Source organism: Pan paniscus, chromosome 6, assembly GCF_029289425.2.
Source record: "Pan paniscus chromosome 6, NHGRI_mPanPan1-v2.0_pri, whole genome shotgun sequence".
Classification (NCBI taxonomy): Eukaryota; Metazoa; Chordata; class Mammalia; order Primates; family Hominidae; genus Pan; species Pan paniscus.
This window is the reverse complement of record NC_073255.2, coordinates 104744370-104765302: the sequence shown is the minus strand read 5'-3', so window position 1 is coordinate 104765302 and position 20933 is coordinate 104744370. Positions and strand designations below refer to the sequence as shown.

General features: G+C 36.5%; 1 protein-coding gene across 12 annotated transcripts in view; it reads left to right on the top strand.

Annotated features, from left to right (window-relative positions):
- The window catches only part of ELAPOR2 (endosome-lysosome associated apoptosis and autophagy regulator family member 2), a 266632-nt gene that overhangs the window by 163539 nt on the left and 82160 nt on the right, over window positions 1-20933 (top strand). For 8 of the 12 annotated variants that reach the window (XM_055114603.2, XM_034964351.3, XM_034964353.3 and 5 more), the window contains 2 exons: window positions 3150-3328; window positions 4361-4526. In XM_055114603.2, coding sequence (XP_054970578.1) covers window positions 3150-3328; window positions 4361-4526 — 345 coding nt within the window. The other 4 variants (XM_055114606.2, XM_034964347.3, XM_055114605.1 and 1 more) reach the window with 2 other exon arrangements.

Genomic DNA, 20933 nt, shown 5'->3' with positions numbered 1-20933 from the left:
TAAGGAGCAAGATTTATTTTATATTTTATGATAAAGTACAAGCATAGAGTTAATGTAAAGTATATTTTTATTAATAATTTAAAGCATTATACAAAAAATAAGCAGACAACACAAGAACAAAAATTAGGAAATGTGTTATTTAATTTGTCAAATGTGCATCCTCGTAGATGGCTTATTTCAGTTCAGAGCACACAGGGTCAGTGCTGCTCACTCAGCTAGCACACTGCTGAGACAGTTTCTTTTTAATATTTTTAAGTAGGTCAAGGATAAAAATTCCAGATTCACAAAAATAGTTTCTTGTTAATCCTCTTAATAATGATAATGCTTTTTCTACTTCACAATAGAAATTCTTCTTTACCTTTACTCTACAATTTTGATAAACTGCTTATCTTATAATTGTTTTTTAGAGTAAATGAAAAACGAAGCTGCACTCCCTTTGGCTACCAAGTTTAATTCAAGGGTTTTTGAGTAGCTAAATGATCTTTTATCCAAACATTCTTTAATATTTCTCTCCTGGAAGGTAATGAATGATGAGAAGGTTAAGACAGTAAATTTGCAACAAATTCTCTAATTTTATTTCATTCAAACTCTCTTCCTTGGTAAGGTCACTTCAACGTATTATAAGATTGTTGAGAATAGATAGTTGCTGTGTGATTCTTTAGTATTTGTTTTTGCCTTTAAAATGATACTTTTTGGATCACTTTGATGTGCTTGACATGTTGAAATTTATAACATACCCCTATAGTTACAAATTTAATTTGAGAAATACTGGAAGTAGTTAAATATTTCCTTCTGTTATGCTTAGATACCAGTTTTGGAAATATTTGTCCAAGGAGCTTGAGCTTCAGTTACAAAACTATGAATGTCATTCCTGAGTTCATAGACCTTACTTAATGTATTCCATTGCAACTATAAAAAATTGGTATGATACAGTAAGTGGGAATAGCCACCTCCGATCACTGAATAAAATATTTTAAAAAGTCAACTCCTCCGTGAGCTTCTTATACAAATGACAAATATTGCTGCATTTTTTATTGTCAATGAATATATGTGGATTTCTTTGGATACCAAAGCTTCGTGATAGAAGAAAAATAGTTATTGCAAAATATTGCAATGGGTATATTTACATTTTTTAACCATCCCGTTGTGTTTCAGTCCTATTTCCGACACCATCTTTACAATTTTTTACTTTATGTTGATTGAGCGTGCACTTTCCTAATTCTTTAAATATATCTAATACAGGCGCGTATGTTAAATTTATACAAGTCCTCCACATACAGCTGATATAAACAAAAAGAGCCACACAACTTGTGATAGAAGTGCTCTTTTCAAATTGGATCTCCAAAATCTATACTGGGTTCTAAGTGTGTATTAAGCATTACTTCTATATGTCATGCAGCACTAAAGATTTGAAGAGATACTGTGTTATCACTAAGGGGACTGTCTTAAAATTTATCTTTAAATTTATCTTACCCTGCTCACAAGATATTTCTACACACTAGAAGAATAAATTTTTCAGCTGCAGTGTCAGCCATTTTTTGTTTTCCAATGATGTGTGGTTGAATGAATAAGACTTTCTAATTAATAGTTATAGAATTACTAAGAAAAGTTGCCAATAGCTTGATTTTTTTCCATGTCAGTATTTGAGACGCTTATTGAAAAGTTAAGCATTCTTGGTTTGCAAGTATTTTTTTTTTAATTTTGAAGTTTTAAGATTTTGTTATAAGACTGTCATCAGACAGTAGAGCTTGCTGTTCTCATTGGGCATTGCACATTTGATAAGACCATATCAAAGATGGTACAGTCTTTTTTTCTTGTTAGAATGCACTTGAAATAAAGTCAACATTTGCTGACGAATTTGTTTCTCTCTGTATTGTCATTATTGACACTTAGAGATGCAGCAGATGAATTTGAACATGCTTCAGCATTTCCCACATTACCATTTTTATAAAAAATAATGTGACCCACTTAAAAAGAAATTTATTTGCACTAAGTTTAGGAAACACGTTTCAGTTATAATGTACTAACAAAAAAATCCAGTCACTAATATCCTTTCTAAAAAACATGCTGAAATTTCCTATCCAAAACTTGATTCAAACTTTTCCCCACAGTGAGTAAGAGTCTCATGTCCCTTTCACTTCATGACTAACTGCAAAATTGTTTGTGTATTTAAATCATAAAAATTAACATTATGGTGTTATTCCTCTGTTAGAGTGTTGATAAAATGACCATCGTATACCAGAAAGTTTAATGAGACATGTTAAAAGATTAGTGCCTATATTATTAATGTTGGTGGATAGAATCACCATGCAAATTGCTACTGGTCACCGTATATGTTGAAATATATAAGGAACCATATGCTGTACTCGGATTTTCTGTTTTGATCTGCCTATTTGATCTATCTATTTTAAAAAATTCCTGGTTGAGACCCAGTATATTAATATTTTATTATTCACAATTAGTTGTAACTTGCAGTTTGAAAAACATTGCCCTAAAGGAATTGCCATATATTTCGGGAGGATGAAAGTAACTGGTCTGGGTAGTGATGACACAGAATAATGCCCTCCTTATTTTGGCATGGGGAAGAAGGTGTAGACTGTGTGCCCACTTACACCAGTTACCCAGCCGTGGTGCACCTATATGTCCCAGGTCTAGGGTCTGTTCTTCCATTCGGAGGACAGGCTTATTGGGAAAATGGGCTTACATGATGGGTGAATGCAACCCATTTCTTAGATTAAGCAACCTAAGCTTTCATTCAAAAACATGAGTAAGATGTCTAAAGGCATCAAAATTAAAAAAAAAAATAGCCCAGAAGGTATGTCCAGATGGAGCCATTTTTATTCAACCTCCTTGGCATGTACTGTACTGCACCCTTCTCAGGTGGCAATCCATCAATCCATGTCTTTATTTGGTTTTTACATTTTTCATTTATTAATTCCTTATTCATTCACATATCTTTTTTTCCTGTGTTTCTGGAGCTTTTATTAAATGAATGCTGAATAATCCTCTATGCCTACTGTAAGTAAAGGGTTAGCAAAACCCTTTCTTCTTTTATGTAAGAAATTGACCAGTGACAAATCTAGCTTTCACAGTTGAGTCTGAATCTCATTTCTCATGTCTTCTATGGTTTTATGTTTTTTTTTTTAAAGGAAACCTTATATGTGTGGAATGAACCTAAATGGTGCATTAAAGGAATTTCTTTGCCTGAGAAAAAGTTGGCAACCTGTGAAACGGTTGACTTTTGGCTGAAGGTGGGAGCCGGTGTGGGAGCTTTTACTGCCGTTTTGCTGGTGGCTCTGACCTGCTACTTCTGGAAAAAGAATCAAAAGTAAGTACCCTCTGAGATGATCACAAGAAAGCTAGAGGGCCTATTTTGTTGTGAAAATTCTAGACTTGATCATTATATCCAATAAATAGATTCTCTCAGAGACACAAGAATTTTCTCCTTGCGAAGAAATCATAGGAAAGGCCTTGAGAAAGCAAGCAGAGGAAACAATTGTTATTCTGACAGTAGAAAGATCATAGAACATTAGAGATCATTGAGTTAGAGTCATTTATTAGAAAACAAGGAAAACAAGAGGCTCCATGTTATTCAGGTAGATGATAGCAGAGCTGAGATTTGGAAGGCAGGTATTCTCTCAGTGTCTGCCTTTTTAAAAAATGATATAATGCTGTCTTCTTACTTCACCTTTTCTTTTAAAATTCCTTGTGGGAAGACATTTGCAAAAAAAAACAGACTAAGTGTATAGGCAAATATCACATTTATTTACTCCAGGTCTTCAAGTATCTGGAATTGAATATTGAGCCTAATTCCTGAATGTATTTTGATCTCTTATAGGACTTGAATCTTTTAGAATGATTTATACCTCAGTGGGACTGTGGAACTCCTATATTGTAATATCTAGGGACAATTGCAATATCTGGGGTGATAGTATAAAGGAATAAATAATATAGAGAGATGATAAAGGCCAAATTACTTGCCTGTTTGATATTCTCATCTTTACGAACTAAATACTGGGAAAACCTTAGTGAATTGGCTTCCAAATATTCATGTTAAGAAAATGCATTCAGGCCTAAAAGTCCCTGCCCCCCAATTTTTTCATTATTGGACAATTCAATGTAAAGTGGTAGAATTAACTCTATTGAACTGATTTCTGACATCTTGGGAAATATTTCTTTGTAAATGGTAGATACATGATAACACAGATATTGCTATGGCTATAGGCTAGGGAAATTTGTTGGTGGAGCAATTATACTCTAAGTCAATTTAATGAGCTGGTGTATTACCACCTAAAATAAGTATTTATTTATATTAACATAAATGGATATTTATTTGTTTATTTATTTTATCACTATTTAGACTGGAATACAAATATTCCAAGTTAGTAATGACGACTAACTCAAAAGAGTGTGAACTCCCGGCTGCAGACAGTTGTGCTATCATGGAAGGAGAAGATAATGAAGAGGAAGTTGTATATTCCAATAAACAGTCACTACTAGGAAAACTCAAATCTTTGGCAACCAAGGTGAGAGTAGAATTTTAACCTGGTGTTACTGGGTGTTTATAAAGTAGGGGGCATATTAACCTAATAATAGCATTCACGCAAGCTGTTATTTTGCATGTTTATATCTCAGTGGGTATTTATCCAACAGAAATACTCTTAGAAGCACATGATATAGATACAATAATATTCACTGCAGCATTGTTTTCGTTGGTTGTCAAACATCATCAGTAAGGAGTTAGATATTTTCATCTGTCAAAGTGATAGAATACTATGCAACTCTGCAGCTGTTAAAGATTGAGATAGCTATGTGTACTGATAAATCAATAGGTCCAAGATAGAGTGAAAACAAATGGACTATTGTATTTATATTAAATATACATTTATGTTTGTATTTGCATAGCAAACTGTTAACAGTGGCTGCCTTTTGGGAATAGTGAACTAATGAGAGTGTTTAGTCTTTGAAAGCAATACATTTTTGTGATATTGGAATTTTCACAAAGATACTATTTTATAATTTAAAAATGGGGGCTAATAAAAGATATTACATTCATTCATACTGTTCCTTTTTTATGACAAGATTGTTTTACATAGAGCAAACAAAAGTTATATAAATTATTGAGGTATGTGAGGTAAAATATTGCTGGCTTTGGATTTTGGAACAACTACCATATCCAAACATAACATGAAACCATACATTGTTTGAAAAGACATTTTATTTGATATTTTTCACCATTGACTTAAAAGATGAGAAATTATCAGCTTACTTAAGATTAAAAAAGAATGAAATAGAAGAAAGAAGATGACTTTCAAATGATTTATAACAGGATAGAAAAGAGACAAAATTTACATTTGTAAAGAGTAATAGTAACCATTTCCTTGTACTCTCCTAATTTAGGCACATAAATATAGGGAATTATTTAAGAGTAAAAATGAATAAACCGTCTTTCCCTTCTACTAATGGTTAATTTTTCCTTTTATTAATATGAAGATGTAAGGAGGGTACTATTGCCATAAAATAACCAAAAAATAGTGATTATTAAGATCGGAGATCTTTACCCTACTTGCAAGCTAACAAGTGAGTCTGCTACAGTTTCATGGACAGTTTAGAAGACATGAGACTCATGTCAGAGATGAAGGACAGTTTCATATTCATAGAGTAGTGCTAGCAGAGTAATAACCTTTATACCAGCTCCCAAGGCCACAGGTAGCCCACAAGGCTGTGTTCCCACAGCGCTATTTGCAGAGGAAATGATATCACTTGGTTGCATTACAGGAAAGGGATGCTAGGCCTTAGGAACCTGAATGTTCATAATGAACAGTAAACATGCCCATCCTTTGCCTCAAAGGGGGCTATTATCTTTATTGTTTTGGACAGGTAGCATACCTGTCCATTGCTTCTGGGAGACACTATTTCCAAGACTGTAAGCGAGCCTACCCTTTGCTCAGGAAGGAGACAATATATCTTTATATTCCAAGGAAATTTTCTATACAAAGATTCTTGAAAAGATAGTCTAGAACAAAGGGTAATCAGTTTCTCACTTTTAAGATGAACAGAAATGAAAGAGAACCATGGAGAATTGTCTCCAACAACATCCAAACCTCATTTTTATACGATGTTGGTTTCTGATGAATTTTCCCTTTATTTCCCCACTCCATGCACCATTCTGATTAATATGACTGACTGAAGCTGGGATCAAATTTGATCAATTTGCTTTATACAGCATTTAAATAAAGCTACTACCAATAGGACACCAAGCAGAAGTCATCTCACCAAGATGAGGCCAATCTGTATTGTTAACCTCAACCCTACCCTCAGGGTCCCAGACTCAACTAGCTGAACAAATGCTATGAACCATCAGGGTTTACCTTAGAAAGCTAGATAGCTTTCTTGTGTTGACCTTTCCACTGGCACTCAGATATTTCCTCCATAAGATTTGGACAAAAAGGGGACAAGGAAATTTTCAAAATCTTAACAGAAACCCAATATACAGAAGTCCTCCCTTATTTGCAGTTTCACTTTTCATGGTCTTACTTTTGGTGGTTTTAGTTACCCACCGTCAACTGTGGTCTGAAAACATTACATGGAAAATTCCAGAAGTAAACAACAAGTTTTAAATTGTGTGCTCCTCTGAATAGTGTGATGAAATCTCCTACTGTACTGCTTTGTCCCCCCCGGAAGTAAATCATCCCTTTATCTAGCATATCTTTGCCATATACACTACCTGCTTGTTAGTTACTTAGTAGTCATCTTGATTATCAGATTGAAAAAAAAAAACAAAACCAGTATTATAGGGTTTGATACTATACTTGGTTTCAGGCATCCACTGGGGCTGGGGGGGAGTTGGAATGTATCCCCTGGGAATAGGGTGGGGAGTACTGTATCTCTGATTTTTGTCACACACTTGGTGAGCAGTAAACTCAATCAAGTGGTTACTATCCTTTTGATCTAGGGTCATGGCAATCCAACAAGACAATCCAGATACATTAATCCAGGTACTACAGGATATATTAGTGATTGCACAGACTTTGTCTTAGTTCTCAAAGAGAAAGTATAGGGTAATTATATTGTGAATAACAATGTATGGACAGTGAGTTGATATTGACCTGAATGCCTTTGATGGCTGAGGTGGTGTAATTGATTACTTCAAGCTAAGGTCAAAGGCAAATTTTATACCACCTTTTCTAACATCCATAACAGTAGGGGTATTTTCCTAAACAGTTGAAGATCTCTTATGACTATTCCTAAGGTGTAAGTTATCCTGTTTTTAGTGAGGAAGCAAGTTAGTGTCTGACTTCTACACAAGAAGTGCAGTCCTGGAGGTACACATGGTGCCTCTGGAAAGAAAGTGTTATTCACAGTTGTTGGGTACATGAAGTGGGACCTACATTGTGCAGGCAGCACAGGTTGACTGTTCCTGTAAGTGGCTTCTTTGCTGGCTAGTAAGCCTTAGGGTTTCCAATTCACCTCATATAATGATGTCTCCTTTTTGTCTTCAGGGAGACTGCTTGAGGGAAGTCAACTCAACTCTCCCTGTTTGTCCACACTGCAAACTAGTGACTTTTGTTCACCTCATGAAATGACTAAATAATGGCTATGGAAATGAGATGTTGGTGTTACTCTGGGGCAGGGGCTGAGGCCATTTCCTGCTCTTTTGGATAAATTTCTCAGTTAGTTTAAGGGGAATGGCAAATGAATTGTGATGAGAGCATGTGGTGGGTATGGCAGACCCAGCAGTTAGTTAAATTAAAGGCCTTTGCCATGATTTGAGAGAGCCACATCAGAGCATTTTTCTTCATAGGAAGGTGACAGGGTGACCCTAAAAAATCATATGATTCTTAATGTCCCTTATTTCCCCATACTTCTCAGGGTCTAAGCTGTCTCCTCCATTATCAGACTGTGTTGTTGTCTCTTTCCAGTGCTAAAAAACCAGCTTGTCTCATTTCAGTAACTATAATTTCACCTTATTTCTACCCATATCTATCCAGAACATTCATGTGAAAGAGGGATAAAGGCATTTTATAGAAACATATAGAGACTCAGTGTGCACCCCCGCTTTGTCCATGTGGGCCATGGTAGGGGGACTTGGGGGGCAGTGTACTCAACAGGTGGTCATTATCTCTCTTATCTATAATCATGACAGCCAACAAAGCAACAATACAGGTGGTTAAACCAGAATTATATTTGAATTTCCTAGATCCCCTTCTGGGTGGGCTATCACTAGAAGTTGTACCCAGGAAGCCTGAGGTTACTGTTGGAGTAAATAACACATCATGCCCTAGATTGGTGAGGCAGAATCCAGGATGTTCAGATAAGTGTAAATAACCTTATGTAGTGGTGTATATGTGTGTCTGTCTGTGTGTATGTATGTGTATGTGTGTTCTTCCTGATCATTATCTGTGAAGTGGCCAAAAGGAGATGATCCCGTTCCATGGGCAGCCATATTTGATGACCAAACTGCTGTATTAAGATGTGTGGATCAGGAGGAGGTGAGGGAGATAGAGTCAGAAATCTTTTTGAGTCACTTTCTGAGAAGGTCTTACAATGCTCAATAGTACCATATGCTTTTGGACAGTAGGAAATGTAGAAGGTCCACTGAATACCTCTACTCTCAACTAATTTATGGGTAGCTTTTGTGATAAAAAGTGTCCTATTGTCAGACAGCAAATGATCTTTAAAGCTACCAACTTTATACTGATTTGTTTCAAGGTTCACAATGTACGGGTAGAGTTAGCTGATCAGACTGGAATAGCAACACCATACCCTGAACAGTTGTAAATAGTGGTGAGGCATCACCAATAGCCCAAAGAGGTGGTCAAAGGTATTTTGTAATCAATTTGCCCGGGAAGAACTGGTCAACTTTTGGCATGAGTCCCAAGTCTGGCATCTGCAGTAACCTCTGCATAAGAAAAATATGTGCCCTTGTGCCCAGTCTATGATGGCAGATGCTTTGCCATGTTGGGGGAGATGATGGACCCATGCACCATTTGTGACAGTCTGTCTTGTCTAGTCTCTATCAGGAGCTTGATTCAATTTCATCTTTTCGTAAGAAGGATCCTTACCTGGGCATCTACATGAGTGACACATATTTTAATCCGAAACTAAGATCTATTTTAGTGGTATCCAAAAAGGGTAACCTTGAAATGCCAGTCTTTAATTTTCCAAGTGGCAGACAAAACAGCCAGCCATTGGCAATAGCTTGAGTCAGTAAGTCAGAAAAATATAATGAAGTTTATCAAGGGAGGTAATGTGTAGGTCTTGATAATGCCTTTGAGTTCTGTCCACTGAGCTGAGCAATCTTGTTGGTTTTCAGTTATTCATAGATGATTGAATATCTGTAGCAGCCAGTGGATACCACTGGGCTTCAGCTCAACCAAATCATCAGTGAACCAGGCCCAACATGTAGTAGAACCTCGATAAATCGAGGGTCCTATTGAGTCAGTGGTTTTGTTTTGAGCCGTGGAGTAGGGGATAAAGTTTCCCCCAAAGGGTATGCTGCCACATTTTTATGTGAGGCCTACATGCCACTGGGGCAAGACCAACTGCATTCTTGAATATATGCCATTCGTATTTGACAAGTGAGGCTTATTCAGCCTTTTCTACCTTGTTGAGCGACCATAAATGGGACTATCAAGCTGTAGAGTCACAAGATCTGCATGGGAATGAAATTTAGTTTTGACTAGTTCAGTGACCAACTAATGGCTATAGCTGGTAGCCATATCAAGAGGTAATGAGTCTAAAACCTCAAAGGGTACCTCTGTCTCCTCTTGCCAGAGTCTCCAATTGGCAAAATCATTAGTTATAGAGAATTGTATCACAAAGTTGTCATTATGATTGTGAGGCCATAAAGGTAAAGAGTGTGCCCCAGCTTTCTGGACAGCTTTTAACACAGCCTGTTAGTTTGGGTCCAATTCAAAGGATACTATTTTGTAGGCTAGCTGATATAAAAGAACAAGTAGAATACTCAAATGAGTCCCAACACTGTCCCAATAGCAGAGTCAAGTAAAGTGCTGGGCTGTTTTTCCTTAACTGCTGGGTAGATTTAGCACTGTAAATCTGCTTACATAGTTCCAATGAACTTTACTTAGGTAGCAGGTCCCTGAATGTTTTGGGGGTTTATCAACCACCTCTGTAAGTAGAAGTGTCATAACTCAATCAGGGATGTTGATATGGAGACTTCTGACTTGACACCAAAAGGACCTAATTTATATAGTGACTGTTTTGGGCATCAGAAGGTAAAGGAACTTGTGTGAAACCCTGACTCACCATTTGTTGCAAATGGTGCAATGGAAACAAATGGAAACAAATGGAAACAGTTGGAAACTCCTGGGGTATCCTACTGCCTACTGGCCCTTCTCTACATGTGGCTGTTCTTGGTTAAGGGATCTCCTTTAGCATGTATGAGATGGGGAAGTACAAGCATAAAACATCAAGTTCTACTGTATATTCAGATGTAGAAGCAACAACAACACTATCTTGAATGGACACATAGAATCCCTCCAAAGATCACATTATTTTCCCTTTTCTACTCTAAACCTTGCTCAAATCCTCTTATTTGTATGCTCCTCTTTTCCCACAGGAGAGTAGGTATGATGGTGACTTGAGTGGCTGCAACCAACAGAGTGGTAAATGTTTAAGAAACCCTCTCCAGGTTTTCCTAGCAGATTCAGATGGGTGTGTATCGTCCAGTCCCTCTTGGTAACAAGAAAACTTTAGTCTCCTTTCTAATTATCTTTTTTCTTGAAGCAGCTGAAGTCGGGGTAGTTTGGGAGGGAGGCATTAAGACTGAAGAGAGAGAGAATCTTTGACAGTAGACAAGATGTTTGCATTCACTTTTATTTTTGACCAGCATATCAGCTGCTAATGATCCAACCAACTTCCAATGTTTTCAATGTTTTTGGTCTACTCAAAGGCCTATGTTGAACAGCAAGGTTCTGTTTACTGACATCATTTATTTGAGCTTTGGGGACCCCTTAACTTAGAGGCCACTTTCATATTGCTTTTTCTCTGAGGCTGCAGGTTTTATGTCCTTTTGTTGATTTGTACTTGACTTGCATATTGGAGACATGTTTAAAGAATCTATCTTAATCCAGAGTATTTCTTGCTATTGTTAATAATGTTTAATGTAATTCCTGGTTTTAACATAAAAGTAGGGGAAATTTCCAGGTAGACCTGACCATACTAATTTATCTAGAGTCCTTTGGATCAGTTTCTCATTCTCTAGTGAACTTCTTCTGCGTTGTAAACCCAATCTGCGACAATAAGAGTCCAAATATGAGTCAATGCTTCACTAAGTTTTCCTATGGGAATCAGTCTCAGGGAAAGCTCTCTGTATTGTAGTCAGGACCCACTTCAAAATCTCTGGGACCTTTTTACTGTCATCTATGAATATATCTAAAATTGGCATGATAGATTGCAAGAGGTGTTGAGCCCAAAAATGGCCCACCTGCTTGTCATTCTGAATTGCTTACTAAACAGTCATTGAGTCCTGCCAAATTATCTCTAAAGTGAGTCAGTCAAAATTTTCATAATCTCTCAGGTTTCTTCCCATAAATTATTTCCATTTTTCCCTTTTAGTACTCCTTGTAGATGATGCATGTCTCTGTAATTTTTATCTAAAAGAGGGTGAAACCTCCTTTGCCTACCAGGATGAATTTTAGCTGTACAGTCATACAGGATTGGTTCCAGGGCCCCTGAGTATACCAAAATTCAAGCATACTTAAATCCTGCAGTCAGCTCTGCAGAGCCAGCCTATGTGAAAAGTCAGCTCTCTATTTAGGTGGCTTTCACCTCCCACCAATGCTGTATTTTCAATCCAGGTTCAGTTTTGTAAAATCTGCCTATAAGTAGGCCTGTGCAGTTCAAACTTGTGGTGTTCAAAGGTCAACTGTAGTTCTTACCATGGGGCATACCCAAGGCTGATTGCCTGGTGAATGAGGAAGTCTTTCGGGCTAGAGGATAATTAAAGCATCCAGGGCACTGTTGAGGCAGCTGAACTGTGAATTCTTTAACCCATTTCCCAGTCAGTACTCAACAAGCAGTCACCTCTCCAATTAGAGTATAAAAAAGTTTTCTTCCCTGAGAAGATTCAGGGTAGTGAATTTTGTTTTGAATAGCAATTTTAGTTAGCGTAATGATTTTTTTACTTTAAAAATGAAATTTTGAAGTAGTACAGAAAAGTTGAAAGAATCATACAGTGGTATAGTCATATGCCCACCATACAAATTTTATTATATTTGTACTATTACATATCCGTCCCTCCATCCTTTCATCAACCCATATTCTTTTCTGTTGTTCGGTTTCAAAGTAAATTGCAGACTTCAATACACTTCACCCCAAAACACTTCAGGGAACTTATCATTGATGATAATTCAATACTTTAAGTTTGTTTTAAGTGAAAGGCACACATTACAAATATACAATTTAATGAATTTTGAGAAATGAATATACATCTATAACCCCCAATTCCTATCAAAATATAGAACACTAGTTCACTCCTGAGAGTAACAGGTATTTTTACATGCAGTCAATCCCACATCTCCCAAAGGAAACTACTGTAATGATCTTTTTAAACCATAGGTTAGTGTTATCTGTTATAGAACTTCATATAAGTGTAATCACATAGTATCTGTAGTATTTTGTGTACATTTTATTTTACTCAGAAAGATATTTTTGAGATTCATTCACCTCGTGTTAACAGAAGTAGATTCCTTTGTATTCCAGAGTAGTATTCTATTGTGTAGATATACCAAAATTTGTTTATCCAGTCTGTTGATTGATACCTGTGCTATTTCCAGTGTTTGACAATGAATAAAGCTGCTATAAATATCATTGCACATATCTTATTGTGTGTCTATTTTTAAGAAGTTTGTTATACATGATTTCAGAGAGCAAAAAATGTTTATGTTCATTAACTATTATGTCATATAGGGTTTGCTTTATCTTAGATATGCTCATTTATGTTCTAAAGGCCATACCTTATTTGATATTTCCCTAGCACTGCACTGCAATTCTCGGGTTTATGTATAGATTTATTATTCTTGACTTTTCTCAGCAATTAAAACTAAATCAATTTTTATGTGTTTCTTTTATTTATTTCACTACCATTTATGGGACATTGTAAGACACTTTGCCAAGTTTGGGTGTTACGTCAAATTAGACACAATTTCTCAACTCAGACACCAACTAGAATATTAGGGGAGGACACATATCTCTCTCTCTCACACACACACACACACACACACACACACACACCCCTTTCAAACGATCATCCAGTATGTCAAGAACAAGAGTAGGGTGTCTTGCAGCATTGGGGAGAAGGGAGTGCAGTAGGGTAGATAGTGACAAGGTGAGGAAAACCTTCTGGGGGAAGTTGGCTTTGGAGAAGATTCTTGGGTTTAGAGCTGAAAAAGATCATCCTGTTTGGAACCCTTGTCTAATACATGAGTAAATTGAGACCTCGCGAGGTTCACTTATTTGTCCAAAGGGGTTAGATAGGAATTAGAAGTCATGTCTCCCAAGTTCCAATCCAGTGTTTTTCCTTCTCCAATGTGGTATTTCAATAGATTTTTATAACCATTGATTGACAACCTACCAAGTGGTAGGACTTGGGTCATATCTTAGGAATTAAACAATGAATGAGATATAGAGTTCCTGCCATTAGGAAGTCCCAGTCAGTTAGTGGCACTACCTACCTAATTATATACACATGTGTATGTGTGTATATCCCACCATTTCAGCAATGGGAGCACAATCCCATGCAAATGCAGAGGACAGGGCTATTAAAGCCCTATTATCTCAACATGATTTTATAAAGGATTTTCAGTGTTTTACTTTAAATATTACCTTGAAGATAACCAACAGGTCTCTGCCTTCCCTCCCCACAACACCATGTTGAATCAAATTTTCTCAAGCAAAGGCTGCAGAAATCTCCTGTTTTCTTTTGAGTTTATGGCTGATACCCTAGAGCTCTTTCCTTTAATATCCTATGAGCTCCTTGAGGGAAGACATCTTGCTGTACTCATTTTTGTATCCCTAAAGTCTAGTCATGGTCCTGTAACAGAGACGGTGCTTAACAAATATTTTAACTGCTAATGGTTATTCTAAAAAATTGTTAAGGCTGTTAAACATGAGACCTCAGGCCAGTTCTCACAGAGCCAGTCAGCAGGAGCACTGAGAAGATCTACAGTCTGCTCTTCCAGAGGCTTGTCAGCTCAGCAGAGGCAGGGAAAAAGTGATATGTTGGTGTGTATGCTATGATGTTTTTCTATAATCCTGTCCCTGTAGCCCTAAAGCTCTTGGATTTATCCACCCCAATGAAAGCAAACACAAAAGCAAACTTACCCTTCCTGACAGCTACTCAATGTCGACTTCCTATTATCTTCTCATGTCACTATTCTACTTTAGACATACATCTATTTGCATGTGAGACTGGCCTCCTATTTCATTTATTTTAAAAAATAATCATAGTTCTCTTCATTTTTATTCTCTTTATTAGCATAGTCTCCCTATCCCATTCCAGCAGCCTTCAGAAAGCTTTCTCTAACAATTAAAATGCTGGAAGAAGCCTGGGCAACATGGCAAAATGTTGTCTCTACAAAGAAATATAAAAATTAGGTGGTCGGGCGCAGTGGCTCATGCCTGTAATCCCAGCACTTTGGGAGGCCGAGGTGGGCGGATCACGAGGACAGGAGTTCGAGACCAGCCTGGCCAACATAGTGAAACCCCGTCTCTATTAAAAATACAAAAAATTATCTGGGCGTGGTGGCAAGTGTCTATAATCCCAGCTACTCAGGAGGGTGAGGCAGGATAATTGGTTGAACCCAGGAGGCAGAGGTTGCAGTGAGCCAAGATTGCACCATTGTACTCCACCCTGGGCAACAAGAGTGAAACTCTGACTCAAAAAAAAAAAAAGGGCGTGCTTGCTCGCATCTGTAGTCCCAGCTACTCGGGAGGCTGAGGTGGGAGGATTACTTGAGCCTGGGAGGCAGAGGTGGCAGTGAGCTGAGATTACACCACTGTACTCCAGCTTAGGTGACAGAGAGAGACCCTGTCTCAAAAATACAATAAAAGGTTGGAAGAAATCCCATCTCCTCTTTCTCCTTTCCTCATTAAAGAAAACTAATTTATTTTAATAGTCTACATTTTGAATGTTTTATATAATGCCAGCAATGATACATTTGAGTGAAAATTTTGACCTATTATCAAAGATGACTTGTTTAATATCTTTAATAGGCATATACCTAAAAGATTTTCCTAAAACATATTAGTGAACTCAACTGATCTAATGTCTTATTGGCATTCTCCTTATTTATTTCTGCTGTACTTTTTCTTATTATTCTGCCTATATTATCCTGAAAATATTTAGTCAGTTCTGTTTTGCCCACAATTAGCATGGCTAGGTCATTGATTTCAGCACTCAGGTCAGGTATGCCCCCAGGAAGGGTCTCAGTGGTTTCTTTGCAGGGATCACAGCTACATCTTTTGGTATCTATTGCAGTCATGGGTTTGCTTCTATTTTGAATTTGTCTGTCTTATCTCTTGGACATCAAAAGTGCCCTTCAGGGTAGGCATGCTACTTGTTTTATATCTGCCACCCAATTTTAACTGTAAAATCCTAATCACAAGTGGCAGCTAGATAGGTTAAAATGATTTCTGGAACTTTCCTTCTGGACATGTAAGATCCTAAAATCTTACGAGAATTTCAGTGAGTTGATTTTGTCTTTAATATTTTTTCTTAGGAAAAAGAAGACCATTTTGAATCTGTTCAACTGAAAACCTCAAGATCCCCAAATATATGAAGAGACAGTGCTGTAGCCTTGAGACTAATGAACAAAGAAACCTGCTCTAGTTTTACAGGACCATATTTTAGGGTCTGTCCTCATACCTGTCACATTGGTGATCTCACAGAGGAGGGCCATGCCGCTGAAAAGGGAAGGAGATTGAAACATTTGATTGCCTTATCACATGGTCAAGTACCTTGCCAAATAAAGGAAAGCAAATGATTTGGGTCTCAACTGAAGATGAAGCTCAACTCAGGAAGAGATTTATCTGTATATACACATAACTGAAAACCAAGTTTAAGCCCACCAATGCACTGCTGATGCATGCCATATAATTAATGGGTAACTTTTATTCTTTATGATGTCTACATAACAAGTGTGATTTGGAAGGCACATGTGAGCATATGCATTATGATCCAATTTATGTTTTTTCTTTGTTTATATTTTGGGGAAAATTAAAATTTTTTTAAGGTATATTTTTCCCATTATTTATTTTCCTGACCTTAAAACAGCTTTTCTACTAAAAAATGGTGAGCAATGAAGACAATAAATTTTTCATTTTTCCATAGGGTATCTTCTCTTGATTTAAATTTCAGGAAGAGTTAGCATGTGCTTGGGTTATCTAGATTTATAATTGCCTTTGAAATTCCATCCTCGTTGGAGCTGGTAAGAAGGGCTTGACTGAAAGTTTGAAGGAATCTAAAAAACAAAAAGTAAGAAAGGTAACGAGAAGCCCTAATTCTCCATTAATGCAAACTAGCTGCTAGTATCATAGAAGTCAAATGACTTAAAACAGTTTATGTAGTGCTAGAAGTATAATTAAAGTAAATAGGAAAGCTTGTCAATCAAATCACTGGCAAAATCATGAAGAAGAAAGTGAGATGGTTTGTCTATAAGTACAGATGATTGTATGAAATACTGGGGTAATTTCATGGTCTCCAGAAAATGTCAGTGGGACTTTTGCTCTTTGTCAAGCACCAGAGGTTATATGGTTATTTTTCTGCTGCAAGACTTTGAGGATGTTGACTTTCTCAGAAACTTTTTAAAAAAATAATCCAATAAGGCAGGAATTCAGTTTTGAAAAATTACATATAATTGTATTCATAATAAGAATGTGGTTATTTCATAAGCAGTTATGAAAGAATTATTGTTCTTATTCAAAAGTGATCCAGATAATTGTGATATTTTCTATGGTGGGCTACTGGTATTAGCACGACTTGGATATTATTTGTTGAAGGAAGAATGAATGAAGTTGGATTTGACCAATTTCGTGTAAACCTTAATTGATTTAAAACTGGGAAAGAGGGGGGTTTCCTGGCCATTGCTGATCTAAGGTGCTCTTATTTGTTTCCAATAAACAGTAATCTTTATAGACCTTAATGCAGATTTAAAAAAATAGTTGTGATTGGCTGAGAGAGGCAGGGCATATATGTAGGGAAATGATTTGCCCCAAGCAGTCCAATGAAGTATGACTTGTAACTTTTGTGTCTGAAGGTGGTGTCTTTATTTTTGTGGAAAATGGGAGAAAAATGAATAATTGTGTTTATTTGGCTGATTGGTAATACACTAGACCATTCTGTTATTATTGAATGAATGTTTTGTGTATATCTCTGCTGTTGCACATATGAGTATAGGTGAGGTTGTCATTGTTTGCTGTGGGATTCAGGGAGGGTGTCACTTTGCATAAACCTTTTTTTTGCATTTAATTTCTTGAATGTTCTTATAAAGAAGACATTATGTTGGCATTCTTCATTTTTATCCTGCCAACAGAGTGCTTATGAGCATTTCTGCATTTTGATCAAAATTTAAACAGAAGAGTGAAAATACATTTGAAATGAACCCTTTCAGAGGAACCCTGGCAAAGCTGTATAGACTGGACAGAGTGAGAAAACTTCCACAGCCACCTGTCACCTTTCTCCTCATCTTCCACTGTGTTCAATATGTATGTTCCAAGCCATAGAGATAATTGGGATTTTCTCCCAGGTAGCTTCTTTCTTCTCCTGTCACTGGACTAAAATCTCTGACATGTCAAAAATGCCTTAAATTTTAATGAACTCTCCGAAAATGTAGTTGATATTGGAGAATTTATTTTATTTCTAATTTTAGATATTAAATATATTTTGTCAGCACAGTCCCATCTTTGGGAAGGAGGTGATTTTTTTCCCTTGGATTCCAGTGGTTTGTCATTTTATTTCAAGCACTGAAGAAGTATGACAGAAAGAATATTATGGGGAAAATATTTAGACCAATCCTGTCTATAAAATTTCCTTTAGTTTTATGCCTGGCCTTTGCAAAGCTCAGTGAAATGTTGAAAGGAATAAACAAGTTAATCATGTTTCTGTGACTTTTGATTGACACTTGTTCCTTTTCCCCCCTAAGTGGTAGAAGAAATTATTTGTTATTTTTCTAAAAGGCACAATTTTGAAGCCTTAACTACTTCATTAAGTCAGCTGTTGCCTATAACATCTCTTAGCACTCGTCAAAACGTATTTAAATCAATTTTCCAATGGATGAGAACATGTCTTCTGTGGATAAATTATATTATGTCATTTAACAACATTGAGCATTTTGATATGTGTTCACTGAATTAAAAAACCTGAATTTCATTATTGTTGACTTTTCCCCTCTTTAGTTACTGGTAATCACATCCTTTCTAGGATTAAAAATATTTCATAGTATTTTTGTGTAGATGTCTGGCCTTATTTTCTTCCCAAAGAAAAAAGGTTGTTTAAATTGATTATGTGGAAGAATTACTTGGGTCCAGTCTTTAGCATCTGGGGTCTCCAGGTCCCCAGGTGGGTCATGATTGACTGCTTCTTCAAGACCCATCTTGCCAACTCTCACTTGATGTCTGTCAATAGAACTACTTCCTGTGGCACATGGTTTTATTTCTAATGGGAGGCTAATGTGTACATAATTTCTCTCTTCCTCATAGAAATAAATTTCTCTGGGGTTTGCTGTGAGAAGATGACTTGATTAGCCATGTTTAAAGTGAGTGTACTGCTCACGTTTATCTTTGTACACTAAGAGTATGTAGAGTTGATCTTCAGAGAAACTAAACCTCCCTCATATCTATTTATAGTAATCATGAATATGATTGCAGTTGACAGGCCCAACTTCTAAACTGAGTTTGCCACAAAGAAAATGTCCTTAGAGGAGTAAACTTTTAGAAATCTCAACACCCGACTCATTCGTTGGAAGCTAAAATGGAATTCACCTTCATACTAACTGGCTACAGATTATTCTCTTGCTGGATTTTACTTTTATTTTAACATTTTTACATGAGTTCCTTTTAGAATCATAAATGAAGTAAAACTTTAAGATGGGAATGAATAATTGAAAAGAGAATTATATTTACTATTATAATTGATATTATTCGCTATTATGATTACACTTGTCTAGATCAGAGCCCAGCAAACATTTTTTTTGTAAAGGGTCAGATAGTACATAGTTTTGGCTTTGCAGGGCATGTGGGCTCTATTGCATTTACTCAACTCTGCCATTGTAGTATGAAAGCAACCACATACAAAATGTAAATGGATGGGCGTGGCTGCATTCCAATAAAACTTTATTTATGGACACTGAAATTTGAGTTTCAGTTAAATTTCATGTGTCATGAAATCTTTTGATGTCTTTCTAACTATTTAAAAATGTAAAAGCCTTCTTAGCTCTCAGGTCTTACAAAAACAGGTGATAGGCTAGGATTTGGCCTAATGGTTATAGTTTGCTGACCCCTGGTTTAGATCACTGTAATCTACCACAGACTATTCAGAAGAATCTGTTTGCACACAGGTTCTTTTCCCTTTAGAAGCTTAGCACCTAAAAAGTTTGTCAAGTCTTCAGAGTTGTTCAAAAAGAAAATAACTCATCACGTGCACTTGATGATTTAATCACTTACCCAATACAAAGCCAGATACTCTCCTGAGTTGCAAAGGATAAAATTAAAGCCAGTGAATTGGTTAAAAGTAAATTAGCAAGATTGATTTAAAAGCCTTTTCTCATTGGGGTTTAGATAATCTTCATTGGTAAAGTAACTGAATTTGGAGATACTCAGTCTTAAATGCAGATTCATTTAAAGTAACCATATGGAAGTATGGAATGTTGATGCATGAAAGTAGCTTCAGCATAGGTTTTCCAGCCCCAGCACTGAAGACAGTCTCTTTGTTTGCATTTGTTTAGTCAGGGCACACCTCAATCCTTATACATTTGCCAACAATCCTATTTTAAGACTGATTAAGCTGCGAAAGACACTTAGAATTCCTTTAGTGACTGGTGCTTCAAGAAACAGATCAATTTCCTTGAACAAATGGTCCCAGTAAGGCTTTTAATTTGCTGAAGTTTTCTTCATCTTATTAATGATGCGTGTGGATATTGGTAAATTTGGCTTAGAGGGGCAATATTTTCTTTATCTTAGATGACTGATTTCAGATTACCTTTGATTGCTTTTCAAATAAAAGCATTAAACCAGTGGGAATTATGCAGATGTAAACCTATCACAGAGCAGGAGTGATAATTGCCTTGTTCATAGGCTTTGCCTTTGTAGAGCTGTGGTTATAATCCATGCTGGTGTTCCATCTTCCTGGCACCTCACTTTGCTTGGCTTCTCCATGCTCACAGCGCTTGACTAAAGAGCTCTGGGGCCTAAAGCTATCATGGTGGGTGGGTGAATAAAGCGAGGATTGCTGAGAGAAAGCGCAGAACCAAAGACTGTGAAGGTACACTGGCTAAATTACCTCCTTTCTCAACCACTCTCTTAATCTCTCCTATGTGTGGTCTACAAGCCAGCTGGCCTCACAGTTTAAAAATAGGAACCATTTTATTTTACCGTGATAAACATGAGCAGGCTGGAAAATCTAATATTTAAACTGGACAGGAAAATGGAGCACCTCAGAAGCTGTAAATACTCAAAAATACCATAGAAAATCAAACATGTAGTAAGGTTTTGATCTTTTTTAAGTTTCTTGTTAACTTACAAAAAACAATTGCATATAGTTATGGGGTACAATGTGATGTTTTGAAACATGTATACATTTTGGAATGATCAAAGCAGGCTAATTAGTTTACCCATCACCTCAAATGTTTATCATTTTTGGTGGTGAGAATCATTAAAATCTCTTTTACCCATTTTGAAATATACAATACGTTATT